General features: G+C 37.5%; 1 protein-coding gene across 4 annotated transcripts in view; it reads left to right on the forward strand.

Moving 5' to 3' along the window:
• The first annotated feature begins 8,278 nt into the window (after positions 1–8,278).
• Positions 8,279–21,406, forward strand: part of msrab (methionine sulfoxide reductase Ab) — a 55,673-nt gene continuing 42,545 nt past the window's right edge. For 2 of the 4 annotated variants that reach the window (XR_007925841.1, XR_007925842.1), the window contains exons 1-4: positions 8,279–9,091; positions 17,435–17,503; positions 18,636–18,755; positions 21,152–21,256. Coding sequence is in view for 2 of the 4 variants with exons in the window: in XM_051867472.1 (XP_051723432.1) it covers positions 8,869–9,091; positions 17,435–17,503; positions 18,636–18,755; positions 21,152–21,256 (517 nt within the window). In the remaining 2 variants the exon portion in view is untranslated. Of the gene's footprint in view, positions 9,092–17,088; positions 17,185–17,434; positions 17,504–18,635; positions 18,756–21,151; positions 21,257–21,406 lie in introns of those variants that run through there. The other 2 variants (XM_051867472.1, XM_051867474.1) reach the window with 2 other exon arrangements.

Below are 21,406 nucleotides of genomic sequence, written 5' to 3' on the forward strand. Positions count from 1 at the left end.
ATTTATTCACCCTCATGTTGTTCTAGACCTTTATGACTTTTGTTCTTCTGTGAACCACAAAAGAATATTTTCTGAAGAACTGTCTTGCAAATAGGATTTTTCAAAATATCTGCAACAAAATGTACAATTTGTTGTTAAATCAACACAAAAATAACACTGGATAGTTCACATAAAAATGTAAAAACCCTGTTGCCATTTATTCACCCTCATGTTCCAAACCTGTATGACTTTCGTTCTTCTGCTTTCCACAAAAAAAGATATTTTGTAGAATGTTGCAACTGTTTTTCAAGAGACATTTTTCAAAATATCTTCTTCTGTGTTTCTTCACAGAAGAAAGAACATCATACAGTTTTAAAGTCCCCCATGTGGTGAAAATCATTTTTTTAATGTTGTTTATATGTCTATGTGGTGTTTTTAATATGCTTTAAGACAAACCATGTGCAAATTCATGTCAACACCATTGCTGAGTATTTTCTCTTTAAAACTGCAGCGATCTAAAGACAGTTTCAAAAACGCGGTTTGAAATCGATGGTTTTTCTTACGTCACAAACTACCTTGATACCAATCACGTCAACATGCCGGCGGCTTTAGCATATCATTAACTATGACTGCTCTGAAGCAAGTGTAACATTAGCAACACATTAAAAGGCTAATCATATTAATTTCCGACATTGTAAAAAGCGTTACCATTGTGCAGCGTTTACATCAGTAAGTTGACCGAGTGGATCTCTGAGCTTGTGCGAGTGAGTGGAGGCAGTGCTAATTATCATATTCATAGATCCGCTTATACTAAATAAAGCAAAGAGTTACATTCAAGCTATTTTAAGGAAAAAAATTTTCAAATATGTCATTTTGGTGATCAAAGATGAGTTTTAATGGATAAAATTATTGACTACAGGGGGACTTTAAAACAACATGATAATTTTTGGGTGAACTGTGCCTTTAACACAATAGCTAGTATATCGCAGTGAGATGATGCTAAGTTATTTCCTCTATTACATATTATCCCACTAGATGCAAAAGGGATATGCAGCTTTAATTTGTCATATAGTACATTAATGTAGCACTAAAGGTAAACACGTTCGAAAGGCATACAGTACAGGAGGTGATACTAGTTATGGCAGTGCGCAGTGCGGTCTCCAGTGTACAGCTGAAAGCATGAGCTCTCGGTCATGAGCGCTTCATTGTGGATGGATCGATGCCCTGCTCTCCCCCTGGGTCACTAGTGTCCTCCAGTGCCCTTAATATTAGTGGCAATTTCATTAGCTCTGACCATATCCCTCTGATAGAGAGGGCGGCTGATTAAGTAGAAGTGCAGAATTGTTTTTTGTCCCATTGAAATGACATCCAATGGTGCTCCATTTTGCAGTTTTTTTCATACCTTAGATCATTATTCGTTCTCTTTGTAGTCAAAGCTCTGGAATTCTGCATTTGGAACAGGATCTAGCGTCTTCGGATGCTTCTTGAAATAATGATGCTCCTAGACCCTACAACATGACTAATTCCAAAAAATAAAAAAGGATGGGAACTTTTCTTCTGTCTCTCTCTCCCTCCCTCTTTTCTCAATACGCCCCAATAGTCAGCCCAGCAACAGCACACAGAAGCTCCCAAAAGCAACCCCCCTCTCACCGCCTCTGCATCCAGTGACCCAGTTTCCACCCCCTCTCTAAAACAAATCACTCCATGACCCACTTCTTCATTTCGCACCACTTTAGCGTGCGCATGTGCTTCGCAAAATTATGCATCTGTCTTCGCTCTGAGGTTCAGAGGCATTTCATCTGTGCGTTTGGTTACAGAAAAATACTGCTGGCAGTATAAAATCCCCTACATTAATAATAAACGCACTGAAGACTGGAGATTTTTCTGCCTTCTGTATGTAGCATCAGTATGTCTGATTATGTTAAGACAGTCCTTCAAGGTCAGCATTGCCTCCTGTCCTGACCATCTCTAAACAGGATTTTTTTGCAATCACAATTATTTTAATCTGCCGCTTTTTTGTGGTTCGTCATTGGATAAGTGCGTGATTTGTAATTAAAGTACGCCATCAACGGCTGAATTCTTTTCTGATTAATGTATGTGATAATGCTCGTACTGCTGATAATAAGAACATGTCAGTGAGACTGTCAGAGGCAGCAACAGGAAGGCAAATCAATTTTGCGGCCTATTTAAGCAGAGAGACGAATGGTAATTTTTAATAATCAGCTACGCTTAGACGACAGGTCACACATACAAACAAACTCAGTTTATAATGATTAATAGGTAAACATTTGTAATATTTAATTGTGGTGTTTTTCTGTAAAGATGGCTGCATGCTGTCAGACTCTTGGGTAGAATTGATTAAGGTTTATTTTTAATGAGCAGTGGGCCACGGTCATCCTTACAATCTCAGACTCAAAGGTGCATCATTTAGAAAAAAACATGTGGAAAATGTGCATTATTAATTAATGCAGCTGCGTAAGTGTGTGTGTGTGCTGCGGTAAATGAAAGGCAGGCAGTCAGATTGACCCTGATTGACTGGTGACAGGATCCACATAACAGCAATTAATTTTCCTTAGTTAACTTCCTCGACCCCTCTCTCTTTTTTTTTCTTCTGATTTCTTTGGTACTTCAGAAAAAAATATCAATTTACTGTACATCTGGCAACTAGTAGAGATGCAGGCATGTTTACTGACTTAAATATCAGTAATCAAAATTTTTCATTTTATCAGCTAAATACAAGCTGTTATAGCTACTATGTTAGAAGTTTATTAAATAATATTTTACCCAAATTGTAAATTACCAAAATAAATCATTTTTATCCCATCCCATCACAGACTTTGCACTGGAATCGGCCTTTCCTGCTTTTTAGCATGAGCTGAAGGGTAAATCTCCCATGATGACACAATCACATTACAGCACAGATGAGGCGAAAATACTGCATCTATTGTTTTGGCTTAGTTTATAATCTCTTTCTGAGCTCAATGCATTCACTCAGGAAGTTGCAGGTGGATTCTGGGATTGAAGAAGGGTGGATTTCTTTTTTTAAATGTATTTAATCAAACTGCATTTACTTTATACAGTTTGTTTAATATTTGATACATTTATACATACAAAATACATAAGTTATATGAATTATAAAATGTTTTTTTTTTTTTTTTTAAATTATCACGGTTTCCACAAAAATATTAAGTAAAACAACTGTTTTCAACATTGATAATAATGTTTGGAAATAACGTTGCACCAAATCAGCATATCAGAATAATTTCTGAAGAATCATGTGACACTGAAGGCTGCTGAAAATTCAGCTTTGCCATCACAGAAATAAATTACATTTTAAAATATATTAAAATAGAAGACAGTTATTTTAAATAGTAATAATTTTTCAAAATATTGCTGTTTTTACTGTATTTTTGATCAAATATATTCAGCCTTTGTGAACATTAGATTTTTTTCTCTCAAAAACATATGTAATGTACAATAGGCTACATATATTGTGTTCAATGTAAGAGAGTAGAAGCTTTTGTGAATTTGGCTCTATTTTTATAAATAATATTTATTCATTTCATAGCGCCATACAGACACTTGGTTAGCTACATAATATATTTGAGTAAAGAAAATTAATATAATATTAGTATTAATTATAATATAGGGGTTGGGTCAATTCTTTTAATATGCATTTTTTTATCAAAAATACTGTAAAAACAATAATATTGTGATTTATTAATATACAATGTACATTTTAATATATAATATATTAATATAAATGTAATTTATTCTTGTGATATCAAAGCTGAATTTTCAGCATTATTACTCCAGTCTTCAGTGTCACATGATCCTTTCAGAAATCATTCTGATATGCTGATTTGGTGCTCAAGAAACATTTAATAATACTATAACAGTTGAAAATGGTTGTATTGCTCAATATTTCTTTGTGGAAACCATTGTTCATTTGTTCAGGATTCACAATATGAATGCAGTCTTTGTGAGCATAAGATTTTTTTTTCTCAAAAACATGAAATGTACAATAGCCTACATACATATATTGTGTTCAATGTGAGAGAGCAGATGCTGCTTCTGTGAATTTGGCTGAATTTTTATAAATATTATTTACGCATTTCATTGTGCCCCCATAGCGCTTCCCCTTTTTTCATTGTGAATTTTGCTCAGAGTGAAAGGCCTCTAAGAGACATTAACAGCCTACAGCCACAGATTTCTGCACAAGAGCGGGGTGGAAAAGAATGACTATGAGAAGGGGGGGAGGGAGGCCAGTGGCACGTGTCCAGATTAATCGTAATCCCAGCACAGGATGCCAAACAAGGCTTCAGGTGAGAGAAGAGCTCCAACGGGACGAGTGAGGGGTGGGAGGAAAGACAGGTGGCCAGGAAGACAAGAGAAGAAGAAGAGAGAGGGAGCTGTGAGCATAGATTTACCCTACAATATAATAATGTCCACTAGAATTATTGTTGCGTGTGACTGGGGGAGTGAGAATCTGTATGTGTAATATGTATTTAAATTCTTAGTCATTTTAAAGTGTGCAATACGGGAAAGAATGGGCATGAAAAAAGTATAAAAGAGGGGAAGAAACACAGAACAATAAAAGAGCGGAAGCCAGTGTTCCGAAGGTCGCTAAGCAGTGTTCACTATAAACACTATGGCAACACCGGATATCTGTAGAACTTTATCAGACACTTGGTTAGGGATTTTGAGTGCAATTACATAATATATTTGTGTAAAGAAAATTAATATTATAATATTAGTATTAATTATAATAGAGGGGGGGTGGGTCTGTAAGATTTTTTAATATTTAAAAAAAAAATTCTTAGGCTCAACATGGCTGCATTTTTTAAATCAAAATACTGTAAAAACAGTAATATTTTGATTTATTAATATACAATGTAAATTTTAATATATATTAAAACAAATTAAATTTATTCTTGTGATGTCAAAGCTGAATTTTCAGCAGCCATTGCTCCAGTCTTCAGTGTCACATGATCCTTCAGGAATGATTCTAATATGCTGATTTGGTGCTCACGAAACATTTAATAATATTATAACAGTTGAAAATGGATGTATTGCTTAATATTTTTGTGGAAACCATGATTCATTTGTTCAGGATTCTTTGATGAATAGAAAGTTTAAAAGAACAACATTTATTGTAAATATAAAAAAATTTACTTGCTAAATAAAATATATTAAAAATATGTTATTATAAATTTAATATCATTAGTGAGCTCCAAACCCCTAAATGTAATGATGACAGTCGCAATATATACATTTAATATAACAGTAAAATGATTTGGTTATTTCGTATGTGTCTTCAAAACTGCTCTTGATAATGGCATTATTGTAAATATCATGCACTTCATACCCACAAACACCTGAGATAAATTTAACTGAATGCTGGACCCTTTTTATCACATCTATTTTAGATAAACTTTGTGCAGTACTGAAGTAGTGCACAATAACTAAGGTAAATTTCCCTGTCCACTTTCTGTGATATGACAAATTAGTGCACACTTTTTTTCCATTGACTTTCTAAATATTCACACCATGCAAATTCACTTAATATGGCCGGAAACCCTCTGTCCACTACATAAGACACTTTTGAGTGATGCAAACGAATCTAGAGAAAGAAACAGAGAGAGAAAGAGATGTAGTCTGTGCATGCAGGATTATGGGGAAGCTGTAATCTGACCATCCCATGTGGGGTAAGAGTGTCTTACTCAAGGCTGCTCCGGGGTAAAAACAGCAAGGGTGGTGGGGGAGGGGAGGATGATATCTGCTAACCAGTTAACGAGTTCATCAGCTAATCCTGAAGTGGGATTGGGTGGATGCGGCCCTGGATTGGACACAGTGGTTGCAGTGTGACCTTCACGGACACACTGATGATATGTTTTGAGTGAGTGAGGGGGCAAAGAAAAAAGGATTTCTTTAGTGGTGACGCAGAAGCGTGATTTATTATTTTAATTAAGCATCTCACTCGAGTGAGACCAGCAAAGCCACAATTATGCTAAAACACCCAACAGTCGACTGCCTCTTTTCTTTTTCATGTTAATCAGAAATAGATGTGTGTGTATGCTGTAAGCAGTCAAAGCTTAAAAACACTCTCAACTGTGTTGTAGATGCCTACATGAAACAAATCAATGTTTAAAACTAACCCATGAAACCTGCCGCCAAAAACACTATAGGCCAATCCCTTCAGAAATGGCCTTAATTAATCTCTGATTAACTCATCCTGCTAATCCATTTATCACTTGCGCTCTCTTTTTCTCTCTTTGAATATCTACCTATTTCACCTTTTCTCTTAGTTCTCAACCTACAGTAATCTATCATTAACAAAATCCATATATTCAGCCCTCCTGCATGATCAGGCTCCTTGGATCTGAATATCCAGCTGGTACGAGAAGCATCTGCCAAGAGCATAAATGTAAACGAACAGTTATAAATGGCCCTCTAACGGTAACAAGGAGATAACTGCAGATCTACCCCCTCATTCTTTTTGAGAGACCTCCTTTTTTTCTTTTCTTTTTTTTTGTTGCTTAATCCATGAGCATCTACCTAACAACAGTTTTGTTGCCATTTATTGCCATTTACAGAAACACCAGTTCAGCATCCCGCCACCCACTCAGAATTCAAAGACCTCAAGATAAGAATCACAAAACCACAGAAAGAGAGATTTCTTGAAAATACAGTTGTAAAATTTATTACAATCTATTTTGCCAATATTTTGCACCAAAACTCCTCTACCTATAATGAAAACCAAATTTGTTGCATATATTAAAGGGTGGTTGATTATGATTCCACTTTTTTAACTTTAGTTAGTGTGTAATGTTGCTGTTTGAGCATAAACAACATGCAAAGTTTCAAGGTCAGTACAAAGGGAGATATTTTCTTTTATAGAAATTGCTTTTTAAATACTACAACAAACAGCTGGTAGGAAATACAACGAGCTTCTTCCCGGGTTAGTGACATCACTAACTCTAAAATTTACATAAACCCTGCCCCTGAGAACACACAACAAAGGGGGTGAGGCCATGTTGGGATGCTTTAGAGAAGAGGAAGAGTTGTTGTAGTAGAGTGTTGTTACCATGCCCTCATTTTAAGCCGGACTGCTTCACAAACGAGGGTCAATTCAACGCTAGAATTGCACAAAAAAATAACATGACGGCACATGCTAGTCGATGAGTTGAATCAACTCCACAACAACTACATAAATTTATCCACTAACCATTCAGAAATGTCCAGTTGCATTCTAAAAGGTGTAACTTCTTCCTGAGTCTCTCCATCAGTGTCGACTCCGGTTTGAACAATGTAAGGTTGAACACTGTTACTGACAATCGTCATTTTGGCTGCGTGAGATTCTCCAGCTTTGTTGTTGTTGAGCAACCGAAGCGCGAGCTGTTAAAGCTCCGCCCTCTTCTGGAAAGGGGGCCAGGAACAGCAGCTCATTTGCATTTAAATGGACACACACAGAAATGGCGTGTTTTTGCTCACACCCAAATAGGGGTAAATTTGACAAGCTATAATAAATGATCTGTGGGGTATTATGAGCTGAAATTTCACAGATACATTCTGCGGACACCAGAGACTTATATTTCATCTTGTAAAAGGGGCATTATAGGTCCCCTTTAATATTTGCTGAGAAAAGGCCAAACATTAAAAAAATGTACATTACATGACAAAAAAAAAGTGATAGACTTCACTGAATCTGTATGGAAATCTGACCAGAACAGAAGTATTCAACAGTGTATCTCTAGGTATTTAACTATCAGTATCCGTTTCACGGCTTACATGAACCAGTGATTTCCTCCTCAGGTTTTATTTTAGCACTGCTGCTGTTGCCTGCCTGCATTTGGTAATTATATCTAATTTGCAAGGCGATTTCAAAGCCTCTTTTTCTAACCTTAACACCTCAGGTGACACCAAACCTACTCCTCTGCTTAGATAAGAGGCTGCAATTTTAAAAGTGAAAATAATAAGCAAAAATGCCCACTTTTTGTCTTTGATTCATCCCTCCAGTTTGAGAATATATGATGTAATGTTTATTTACTTTCAAAAAACTTAATAATTCAACATCTTTTACAAATGTTCTTGATGCAATTTTTACACAATACATGCGTGTATGTAGGCCTATGTATTTACATATGTATGTATATCCATCCATAGTTAAAATGTGGTTGAATTGAACCTGTCGATGAGTATCTGTAATTCAAACACAGAGAAAAGAAAGGCCACACTTGCAGACATTACAGCTACAAATCTTGAGCTTATGGGATTCTGTGGATCACTGGTGGTCTATGTGTTATCCTTGTTTAATATTTTAATACAAGGAATATATTTGGAGTGAAGGTTAAGCATAGCATCAGTACATGCCTACATACAGTGATTTTAAAGTTTGAAATATGACCTAAATTGACAGTTTCGTGTTATACTGCTTTTTAATGGCACCATCTTGAATTAAACGAGGAATTCAATGTTTAAGGAAGGCAAAGCATCCTTTCTCTGACAGGGTTTAAAGGCAGTGTCTTTATTGTGACACTTGTCACTGAATAAAGCCGCCACTGAAATGGAAGGGAATAATGCAAGTATTTACATGCACAGAAATAGCAATAATCATGATGAATGGATTCCAGATGCTAATTTTAATGTATGCAGCCGCGCTCCTCTACGACAGTACACAGATGCTCAGTTTTGCTATGCCGGCAGACGTAGTGAAGGGGGTGCTGGAAGCTCATTTGCATGCCGAACTGCTATCTTAATGTGGATATTTATTTTAATTCAATTTCTTACCCGCACATACCGCACGGGAGGCTTTTGTGGCAAAGTCACATTAACCTCTGGCTAGTTAATATTCATCTGGCGAAGTCCCCCAGCACTTGATGAATATTCATGAGGTGGGCGCGGCTGTCCCCTCACTCCTCCCCCGGCTCCATGGCGCCCGCGCAGATATGTTTATTTCTGCAAGCGAGAACGCACGCGGCCATCATCATCCTCATCTTCCTGCAGCTCGATCTGCGCGTGACAGTCGCTCAGCTCAATATGGCAAACAAGAACGTTTTACCCGCCAAAGAGCGCTCACTGAAGGGCAGGGAGGAGAAAATGGTCGTGGCAGGTAAATTCCGTCTCTCGTGAAATTCGGCTGCCACGCAGCAGGTCATGTGAAGGGACACTTACATAAAAGCTTGTGGATGTGACACTCGTGCATTTCTCATAGAATAAACACTCCTGTGACACATTACATCCGGGACATCAGGCCAGTTGTATAGGCGACAACTTCCGCATGCAAACCAAATCCATAGTAACCGAAATTCCGAAAAACGCCCCAATTATATTTTACTTCACAATAAATTAATATAAAATTTCCTTCATACAGTGTAAGAGTTATTCCATGTTCATCTTTTTATGATGGTAGAGATAGCAAGTTACCACATTTTTATTGTCATTCCTTCAGTTCGGTGCCTTTTGGGTTTTGAAACTTTCATCTTTATTTAATAGTACTTTATTTTTTTTTGGAAAACTACATATAGGCCTACCTTAATAGACTTAATAGACTAAAATATACACTATTACTCAATATTTTTTTATTAATCGAGAGATAACAGGTTCTTCGAACTAATTTGATGCTACATTTTTAAAATGTAAGTGTTAATTCATATAAAATGTCTGTATCTCTTACAAACTCCATACCATAACTGGGTAGACAAAACCCCATATTAACAGTAATATATGGTATTTAAAGTTATTAGAATACCATTTAAACAGATATCACTTCATTTTACATGACTTTCTTCACATTAATGTCATTGTCTTATATGATATTGCTTGGAAGGGGGAAGTAAACCAAGTAAAATCTACATAGCACCAAAATCTATGTATCTATTTATTCACTTGTATTTATGTTGACATAGAAAGATGGAAAGTAACTACTTCACTATTAGTATTAATATTACAAATAACTAAATTTTATATGGATAAAAAATTAGTTTTGGCCGAAAGTGTGCAATATAAAAAGTCTTTATTCCTTTTAACCCTTTAAATTTACAATCTATTGAAATTTTATATTATAAATGTCATAATTTGTATTTTGAGGACATAAAAAGTAGTACATTGTAGTAATGATCCAGAAACAATAGCCAACCTGTAGTAAATAAGGTCAAAACTATGGTTACCATTGGAAAGATTTAGAAGACAAAAAGCAAAGATGTTTTTCTTTTTGTTAGCAATAGCATAGTGACTAAAAAGAGAATAATGAGTAAATGTGATTGATTCTCAGTGACGTCAAAGTTTCTCTCATTAGGCTGGGATGCTCTGATGAGAAGCAGCATTAAAACAGTTCAGAACTAAACATTTAGTGTGCTAGTGAAGCCCACATTCACTTCTTTTACATGTTTGTTACTCTGCTATGGTTAGATGAAAAGGGTCATAAAAAATGCATCACTCCTTGGCTTACTTGGCAGGACTGAGTTCTTGTCTTGTTAGAGTAAAACTCGGCACAGTTGACTACTAGGCACTCTCTGCCCTTATTCCAAAAATGGTTGTGGAGTTCCCTACTGTAAATAAATTATGAAACTATGTAATCACCAACAAACAATAAATCGGGTGACTTTGTGCCTTCAGAAATAACCATGACAGTTTTGCTGGCCTGATGCATCCTGGGAGTTCTGGTGCCCTAGCAGTGTCCAGGGGCCCATCTGTGCATTATGCGCATGAAAGCTCCGCCCCCGTCACGCGTTCCCGGCCCTTCTGTCGAAGCAGCTCGCTGTCACGGCATGGCGGAAGCTTCCGGGCCTCTGCATCCATGGGGGGTGGAACAGGGTTTTGGGGAGGATGATCAAACCTTACCTGCTGTTGCCATGCTGGCAGAGTTTCGGCCCAGAACAGCCTGAGAAAATGTACTGATGTCATCGCCACAGTCACGCCTCTCTATTTAAATGTCTTTATTAGCAGTGTATTTAAATGTGACGTAAAAATATGCAATTTATTTGATGTTATCAAGTGAGATCTCTTAAAAAAAATTTATTTTAAATATATTTTTAGTATTGTAGTATGCAATCACTTTACTAGCACTACTTTTATATTTATCGGATGATTTTTGATCAATTTACAACCATCGCCATATGGGCTATATAGCATGAAAAAGGCCGATATAACAAACCGATGGTTTATTAATTAACTTCGTGAAGGCACTGAGCTGTATAATGTCTGTTGCATAATCAAACGTTTTTCTCTGGGTAAAATAATGAAATACTTGCCAAAACAAAATGAAATCTGTACAAAATACAGCAGGGGTCGTCAATAAGGAGCGCCTGTGGTCAGCGTGAATAACACTTGGGACAATTGAACTGCGCAACACTGTCACTGTCACTCTCCTGATCGGGCCAGTGCTGCATCTTCGCGAAAGTTTATCCTTTGCATGTGGTTTTAAGCCTTGCAAATTTAAATATTCAAGCGAATTCAGTTCTGAGAATTCAGTTCTACTCACTATGTGAGAAGTTCGCACACATCCGTACTTTGCACTGCACTTGCAAAGCGGTGTCTCAGACAGCGTGTGAATACTGAATGGAGTTGTCTTTCGCTTCTTATAATTCACGCAAAATTATATCAAAATGGATGTCTTGGTGAGTATAGTTGGTTATGTCTTAAATGAATGTAAACAGCTGAGAAAGAAAACGCTTGTGTAACAGTATATTGGATCCGTGCAGCTCTTAAAGTGACAGCAGCCTAATATTCCTGCTGCTCTGCTGTCTGCGTTTTACTGTTAATCAAACAAAAGACAAAAAATTGCTCACTACTTATGACCAAATGACTTTCGTAACTTTAATAAGGATTAATATGCATTTAATTTATACAGTGAAGAATATGCAGTGTTATTTTACATTAGTTTACCTGAAAACTACTGTTAAACCTACCTAAAAAGAATAGTTTATTTCATGTGTAATTTTGTTCTGTTGTAATAATGTATTTATGTTTGCCTGCTGAATGTTAAATGGACCCAATCAATGTTCATTAGAAATTATTTGATGATGCAGCAATAAACTAGCTAGTATAACTTAATGCGTGCGTTTTGAACTGCTAATTTAAAACTTGATCAAAACACTATCTATTTTAATGACTTCAAATAAGAGAGAAAGTGACAAATATCGGTATCAGAATCGGCCAATAATTGTTTGTTAAAATCGGTATCGGGCTAAAACATGCTATCAGTGTATCCATAATTACTTGTGATTCAAATAGGCCTTATTTAAGGAAATTATTATTTTATTGTGTGTATATCCTCTGAAATAATGCGCATTCTACGTCAGTTCCATTAAAGAGCAATTTCATGCGACCTTGGCGACGAAACAATTTCTGTAAAGAGTGTCTGGGTGACTGCTATTGCTTTTCCATCACCCCCCACACAGAAGTATTTAGCAGGTGCTTTTTATCCAAAGCAACGTAGAATACACAAATAGGAGGCTCAGTCCACCGTGAACAAGCTGTAGTTAAGAGCTTTGCTCAAGGGCACAGTGGTGAAAGGAGTAAAACTGTAATATCAGTAGCTCTCCAGATCCTGAGCTTCCCCTTCTTAAAATTTAAACTGTAACCTTTGTGTTAGTGGCCGAGATTTCAAACCCCTTGTTTACAATATACTGGCCTTTCTTTTGTATTTTTGAAAACACATCTATATTATGGACTATATTATTTGGGCCTTAAAAAGCCATGTTCTTCTCTGAACATCTTTATACAGGCATTGTATAAAAACCCAATACTTCGATTTAGCACCATCGAGTCATTCAGAAAGTTGACATTTGTTTGCTTAGGTTCTGTGTTTCTACAACTATACGTGTTAGCTTATGTTTTGTTTCGGGCATCAGAATGCTGGAGGTGTTCCACAGATTAAGTGCACTATCTTGCAAACTGTAGCAATGAGGGGGGCCATCCTTCACCATAGCAACCGGAAATGGTTGCTTGGATACAGGTTTGAATAGAAAGTATGGTATGAATGCATCAGCAGTCGCCTCCAGGGGACATACAGGCACTTGAACTTGTCGGTGACTCCAGTGTCTCAGCTGATTGAAGTTGACCCAGCATGAGGTGGTGTTGCTGCGTTCCAAAAGGAATGGTCTTGAATATGCCATGTTTAACAAGAACGTGAAGACCAGTTGGTTAAGACACTTTTAGACTGAGATTGCTTTGATTTTTCCTTCAAATTCAGAGTCATAAACTCAGCAGGTAGGCCTACACACTCAATATAGACCTTTTCTCCACAGTAGATTTGTTTATGTAGTCATACTTGAAGCAGGAGACATGTTTTACCATCAAGAAAGTTTGGACATGGAATCAGGTGAATCAATATTTAGTTGCATTTATAATAGGATTTCAGTGGGGTTACAAATTGCGAAATCATTTCCAATTACTTAAAAACCTTGTTTTTCTAGATCCTATTGATTCTTTGGTGACTTTGAGTTGTCTGAATTCTGCAAATAAAATCTCATAAAGTTTGCATCGTGTCTTGAATGTTAGCAGCAAATGCTCAAGACTAAGGCGCCACAAAGTAAACATGGAGTCCTAGACCCAACACCAGTGATGTGCATCCAACCAATCACAATTCATCCATATGCCAATGTTACAGAGGACAAGTATTCCTTTCAAAAGCGTCTGTACCGTTGACAACAGAAACGTGCTGTAATAGTCCAGATTAACATCAGGTCCATGGATCATGAGAAAGTTGTTGTGTGGAGGGATTGTGAAGAGTCATTCCAATGCCATGATGATGGACGGGCAGACCTTGCAGGAAAAACATGCAATACCCTGAGAAATAGTGTTGCGATTCTGCACGATTTCTGATATTTGACAAGGCTATTGCTATTTCTTCTGTTTGCCGGAACACAATTAACCCCAAATTAGGTCCGTTCTAGCAAAAGTTTCGGAGAAGAAAAGTCCTTTTTCCAATCTCGCCGCTCCAATAAAAAAGTCCTCTTCTGGTTCTTTTGTCAAGCTCACCCGCCTTCCTTTGCCTCACTTTCTTTTTTCCTCTTTTTTCCCTTTTGTCTTCGCTGTCCTTTTTTCGGCGGAGCGGTTGGTAAGGTGTTGTGGTGTTGGCGAAGGCGTCTTTTGGCACAGTCACAGGGCACTGTTAAAGGAGGCAGACTGGCACCTCCTGGAGCCATGCCAGAGCTCCTCGGGAGAAATACCCACTGCTGTGGTTGGTGTGTGAGTGTGTAAGTGAGAGATAGATAGAACAGGGAGAGAGAGAGAAAGGCATTATGGGAAGGTGAAGGGAGGAGGTTGGAGAGTGGTAGAGAGAGAAAACACTAGGTTTGTGGTGCCAGAGCTTTTGTGGATGTTGGTTATGTTGGCGTGTTCTTGGCTAGGTTCACATTATTCCAGTTTGTTTGTTACGTTATTTTTTCACTCTTCACTAGATTGAGCGGCTGTGTGTTCATCTGCTGCCAGAAGGCACGAAGGAATGAAAGACAAAAAACGTGTAGCTCCATATTTCCGCTGCTCTAATCTGTTGCGCATCCCTCGCTTTTATTCCTCTGCCCATTCCTGTCTTCATCACTCACTCTGAAATTCATTTGTCCTCCAATTCTTACCTTCTTTATTTGGAAATATGTTTTTTTTCTTCTTCTTTTCTTTTCAGTTCCTCCCTCGCAGAAATTAGAAATGGCATAATTGTACGCTTGGCTGGCAGGTCAGTGCCAGGTGGTCTGTTCGAACATAGTGAGATTTGGCAAATGTGACTGCAGAGGTGTGTGTGTGTGTCCTCACCTCGACAAGAAGAAAAGAAAGCTTTGCTTGTCAAGGTGACAAAACAAGCTGCTCTTTTTATCTTGATTTGGTAGCATGGCTTTTTCCTGCCTGGTTGTCTTTGTCTCTCGGTTGTTTGCTTGTCATCTCATTTCCTTGTATGTTAAACAGCGTTCTTTGTTGTTCAATGTGCTCAGTGTGCAAAACAGGTTAAAGTTTCGCAAAGGAAACCAAACACACTTTGTGCTTTAATTCTGGCCTGCATGTTCTTTACAGTGCCTGTGAATAATAGAATTCAGTGTGTCAACTTGTCATCTAACAACTGGCTAGTTTATATGGGTTTATTTCATTTTATTTATTATATTTTTAAGGCGATGGTTTAATTAGCATGATTTTCCTCCAAACCAGTTTCCCGCCCTGCCTGCAGCAAATTTTATTGGTTAAATCAAAAATTCTGTCATCATTTACTCACACTCATGTTGTTTCAAACCTGTATGAGTTTCTTTCTTCTGTTGAACACAAAAGACGATATTTTGAAGAATGCTGGTAACCAAACTTTTGACGGTAGCCATTGACTGCCATAGTATTTTTTTATTTATTTTTTTCATACTATGGAAGTCAATGGCTACCATGAACTGGCAGCATTCTTCAGAATATCTTCTTTTGTGTTCAACGCAACATACGGGTGAGTAAATGTTGACAGAATTTTCTTTTTTGGGTGAACTATCCATTTAGGGTTAGGGTGTAGGGTAGGGTTAGGGGTTAGTATTTGTTGTAGAATTGTGTAGGCAATCAGCACTGTAATTGACATGACCAATGAAATCTTGAAAGCTGCGGGGTAGAGTTTGCATTGAACTAGTTTGGGGGGGGGGGGGAATCACACGGTTTAATTAGCATTCTGTGCTTTAGCTGTTAGCTGCACAGGAAAACCCTCTGAGGGAGTATTTGCTACTTTAAAGTCCCCTTAAAGCACTGGCGTAACAGACAGCAATATGTCTTTGGCCGTTGCATCATGTCTTGCAGCACTTTTTTTTTTACTTAAAATCTTGTCACAAGTGTCACTTTTTTAAGACACTGCGGTCCTGTTTCCACCTGGTATTAAGATGTATTTTCAGTGATCCACTTTCATTGGACTACTATAGACGGAATAGTAGTCCCGCGTTACTTGGATTAGGCCTACTTATAGTACGAATAGTAGTCCTATGTTCCATGTTACATCGATTTACGTGCGATCAGGAAAGGAAGCAAATAAAAAGGAAAAGGAAGCTGTGATTTTGACTGCAATCTGTGTGTTTTGGTACAAAGCAGTGAAATTTGAATTTCTTGATACAACACATCCCACAATGATTACGTATTAGGTCAGTAGGTGAAGAGTAGTCTTTCGTTTGAATGCATGTTCTTCTACCTCTGGAGTTGTCAAAAGTGGACAAGCTCAAAGCGTTTTAGACCCTGTTTCAAAATTAAAAACCTTTAAAAATGTGAAATTCTGTTACATTCCATTGCACTACATCTAGCTGTTTTTGTATGCAAAAACCTATAAATAAAGTGTCTGATTGGGGAAAGATGAACCTAAAACTTTAATTATTCCGAGTTTCCGATTAGTCATTCAGACAACCCACCGACGAGTAGATTTTGAAAATATATAGCTTTGTACCTCTATAGACTTTTACATTTTCTGAACAAAATGTGAGATGTGCTTGCCCCTGCAAAATGCCATTGCTAGCTGGTTGCTTACTGCCCTAAATCAAAAGTCTTTATTATGTTCTGGTTTCTAGATATGGCTTGCGTCCCTTCTTCAATGCAAGTCTATAAGGGTTTGTTTCACACATTTTTGTCTGTCAGGAAAAAATCTGAAGTCTTAGAAAACTAATAGCACACCTTTCCTTACCAAGCCACAAAATTTGAGGCATCATTCATGTCCGCAGCCAAAATGTAATACTTTAGAGTTAGGGCTTTAGAGCAACGCTACGCTAGGCTAACTTTCATACCGAGCTTTTGCAATCAGTAATGGACAGATTTGCAGTATTCAGGTCATTATCATATATAGTCTAAACTTTAGGGAGATTAAAGAGGGAATGGGGTGCATGTTGCCCTAAATGCACTATTGTGTGAGTTTGTTTGTAGGGCCATGACACATTTCTTCATCCATATGCTAATATTGGTGCACTGTGTATAAACCACTATCCTTTGCTGCCTGGAGATTTAGGTGGTAAATCACTTCAGTCTTCTTAGCTCTAATCCTCCCCACATCTGTGCCCCTTTTCTCTTCCTCTTTACTGCTCTAATTCCAGTATGGCACAGTTGGCCTCATCCATCCAACTCAGGAAACATTTTGTTTGTCCACCCTCTTTTTTCTTCCTGTGGCCTAATCCACTGCAGGTCTTTCTGCAGGGCTTTCATAGAGCTGGTGTTGTCTCCTTCTGATGCGTTCACGTCGCTTGTGGTTTGTGACCTTCTCTGGATGGTTTAGAGGTGTGTGTGTGTGTGTGTGTGTTGGGTGGGGGAGGTTCAGCAGTGTAATCTGCTAAGTGTCTCCCACTGCAGAAACAGCAGCACTGATTCAGCTTAGCCTGAGCAGACCGGGCAAATCTGCAGTAATCCTCGCCACAGAACCCAGTCTGACAGTCCCACCATCTGGAACAGCGCCACCTTGTGCACACTTACACCCCATTGATAACAGAACATTTATATTGTTGTGTTTCTCTCGCCTGTGTTTCTGCAGTAAAGCATGCGGCCAATGAGAACCCCACAGTGGAGCCATTTCCTGATGGCATGGAGATGATCATGTTTGGTGAGTTTAGAGAAGATCATATTCCAGACATCCTTGGGTGCAATTAATACATTGCTTCTTAAAGTACCACTTGTGTCAGAGTGGTGGCTCTTGGGAGACCTGGGTTTGAGTCCAGCCTGGGTCATGTTCCCATCTAATTTCTCCCTCTCTCTCCTCTTCTTGATTTCCTGTTTTCCTGTGCCAGTAAAAAAAAATGTGGCTAAGAGCCAGCTTAAATTAACTGAATCAGTTGATACAGAACAGTAGTTCTGTTCCAAGACCTAGTGAGCTGCCTACATAGACAGCATCAAAGACAGCATCCTAACTGAAATGGAACCTTATGCACTACCGTTCAGAAAGGGATTTCTAAGTTATTACAATTTAAAACAACTTTTTTTCTATTTTAATATAAAATGTAAATTAAATGTAATAAAATGTTATGTATTCCTGTGATGGCAAAGCTAATTTTTCAGCAGCCATTACTCAAGTCTTCAGTGTCACATGATCCTTCAGAAATCATTCTATTATGCTGATTTGGTGCTCAAGAAACATTTCTTATTAATATCAATGTTGAAAACAGTTGCTGTTTAATATTTTTGTGGAAACAATCATACTTTTTTTTCAGGATTCTTTGATGAATAGAAAGTTCAAAAGAACAGCATTTATTTTTGTAACATTATAAGTGCTGTCACATCTGATCAATTCAATGCATCCTTGCTAAATAAAAGTATTATTTTATTGTTTCAAAACCATACAGACCCCAACTTTTGAACAGATTCACACATGAAAATGTGCTTTTCACAGAAAGCATCTAAAGCTTACAGTTGATTCCAGTTGAGATTGATGTTGGTAGCGTGTCACTATGCTAAAAGGTGATACTGTAATAAGCTCACACAAATATTGGATAAAATTAGATGAAAATAATATTTAAAAATAAAGAATAAAATGCCATTTAGTGTGAAAGATTTTAGGGTTTTTATTTATTTATCTAATTTTTGTGGATATTAACAGTGTCTGATTTTGAATTTGATTTTTATTTTACATCAAACAGCTGTAGTTAGGAAGGGCTTTGTAATGGAACCAAAAAGACAATTTTGTCTCTTTTTTAGTAATTCCTAGAATTATTGCTATTTAATGTCCCATTTCTATTCAGGTATGGGCTGTTTTTGGGGAGCAGAGAGGCGTTTCTGGAGGATTCCTGGTGTGTTCTCTACACAAGTGGGCTATGCTGGAGGCTTTACACCTAACCCCACCTACCATGAGGTGTGCTCAGGTGAGTCTAACTGTTCGTTCACCTCCCATATCAAAGATGTCTCTGATGACACTTTTCCCAACCTTTTCCCAAGCCAAAAGCACTACGCTAGCAGCAGCTTCACTGTACCCAAATTAATGCTTTGCTGCAGCCTTCACCAAAACATTCCCTTCATCTGCAGTGAACTACCCAGAGTGCACTGCTCTCTCCCAGATCCGCAGCCCTTCCCCCTTCCTCTGTATGACCTACTTGTAGCCAGACAGTTCAGAAGAGATGAAATGGAGGGAGGGATGCAGCTGTGATGTTGCAGTTTCTGAACTGGTCCCAGTGAGAAGGTTCTGACTGCAGCTCTGCAGAGGGTTGGCTCCACACACCCACATTCTCTTTTAAGTGTGTAGTTTGGGGAAGACCTGCGGCTGTCAGAACTGTGTTGGGTGTTTGGGTTAATATGTTGACAGTCTTTGTTATTTGTAAGAGTAGCAAACACATATGCAGATGCAGCTTTGCACAGTAAGTGCATGATCTTTGAGTACCAGTCAGAAGTTGGACACAGAACAGTTCTCATGATCTTAAAAACATTTTAAAGTTTTATGCTTAAATGCTTGAAATTATTATTTTATGAAATTATTAAATGTTATTATTGTGCCTGTTTTTTGTGACTAAACTGTTTTTGAATTTCTTTACAAAACCACTTTAAATGTTTAAGCCTTTGTGAGATCTCCTTTAGTAGAGTTTAACAGCATCCCAGGATTCACTTCATGAAGTTGGATGAAAGAAGTTCATCATTATCATAACCACAAGAAATACAATCAAATACACTGAACCAAGTCAGTAATTTTTTAATGTTTTGACTCTTCACCAAAACATTTATTTGATCAAAAATTACAGTAATATTGAAATATGGAAGCCGTAATAATTTATTTATTTATTTTTTTCAGGATTCTATAATGAAGTTCAATAGAAAACATTTACCGGTATTTTAAATAGAAATCTTTTTATAAATGTCTTTACTGTCACTTTTGGTCAATTTAATGCATCATTGCTTGGAAAAAAAAACACTTTAAATGTTTAAAATGTCATTGTTTACGTGAGAACTCTCTCAGTACAGTTTAACAGCATCCTAGGATGCACCTCATGAAGTGACCCCAAACTTTTGAATGGTATTGCTTTTTTGTTCATGCAGGTGTGTTATGTAGCTAAATATAATTTTCAATTACTATCAGCCTTTTGATATTCAATATGTCATTATATATATACACAGTAGTCAACATTTGAAGTGGATCAAAAAAGTTCATCAAAGTTGCCCTAAGAAGAAGATTTTAGGACAACTTTGATGAAAGGTTTTGATCCACTTCAAATGTTGACTACTGATATATATATAATCTGGAAAATTAAATAAGCATGAAATTAACATGTTCTGTAACTTAATGGACAACTAAAGGTTATGAAATTCTTAATGTTCCTTTTCTATAGCCTGAATAGAGGGTATGCATTGACGTCACTTTCCCGCCAGAACACGCTCCCTCAGCTGGACTGAGTGACAAAAGAGCCTGCTGCATGACTGGATTTAATAGGGAAACTGCGAAAACGCAAGTTAAACAAATGATTACGCTAAAGGTTGGGCTCGATGGTGTTCCTTACAGCTTGTCAAAGATACCTAATCCGTGGATATTGACATCCAGCCAAGAATTGTGTTTCCTGACATTTAGATGTGCCTGATTTCGACGCCGGGGAAATACATAAAGCAAATTTGCCTGTGAACGCTTTATATAAATATAATATAGGTAGGTCTAAATCCAAGTGTTTATCCAAGTCTATCAGTGTAAATCCAAGTCTATTAGTGTTATATATATTGTCATATCATCCAGCCCTAAAAATTGAATAGTTTTTGTCAGTGTTTATTTAAAAACACCCAATTATGCAGAATATAAGATGGTAAATATTTAATTGACGAGTTGTCAATACAATAAATAACAATACAATATATAGGGTATGATTTTACCCCAAAATCCAACATTTTGACACAAAACGATAACTGCAAATCCACTTTTCTCTGCCTGGAGTCCAGTTGTTTCTGTGAATTGCAGCAATCCATTTGCTTGTTTTTTTTCTGTAGCTTTTGGCAGTCTGTAAAAATACCCCTCAGATTTCTTGTCAAATCTATTTGTACAGTCAATCGCAAAGCTCTTTCCGTTTTGGATGTGTTTTGTGTGTTTTTCGCCGGTATTCGCGCTGAAAACCAATGTAGCCACTCTTTTTTAGTCTTTTTGCCACTCAGTGGCCATAACTGCGGTCACAACGGCCGACTGTGACGTCACGTGCATACCCTCTGTTTAATATAGACCGCAAAATCACTCAACATTTGCACAGCTCTATTTGTGCATGGTCTAATTTCTTTTTTCTGTCATTCTCTCCAGGTTTAACAGGGCACACAGAAGTAGTGCGAGTGGTCTTCTCTCCTAAAGATGTCAGCTTAGAGAAACTTCTCAAAGTCTTCTGGGAGAGCCATGACCCCACTCAAGGTAAACAAACACACTTATTCCCTCACATCTATGCACAATCACTCACACAGATGTCCATAGAAAGACCCCTGGGTGAGAGATGCAGTGGTCCAAAAGCAAACGGCCTCATGAGGTTAAAACATGGCTGCATCTGTCTGTTCACACTGCCCT

The sequence above is a fragment of the Ctenopharyngodon idella genome, chromosome 17 (genome assembly GCF_019924925.1).
Source record: "Ctenopharyngodon idella isolate HZGC_01 chromosome 17, HZGC01, whole genome shotgun sequence".
In the NCBI taxonomy this organism is placed as follows: domain Eukaryota; kingdom Metazoa; phylum Chordata; class Actinopteri; order Cypriniformes; family Xenocyprididae; genus Ctenopharyngodon; species Ctenopharyngodon idella.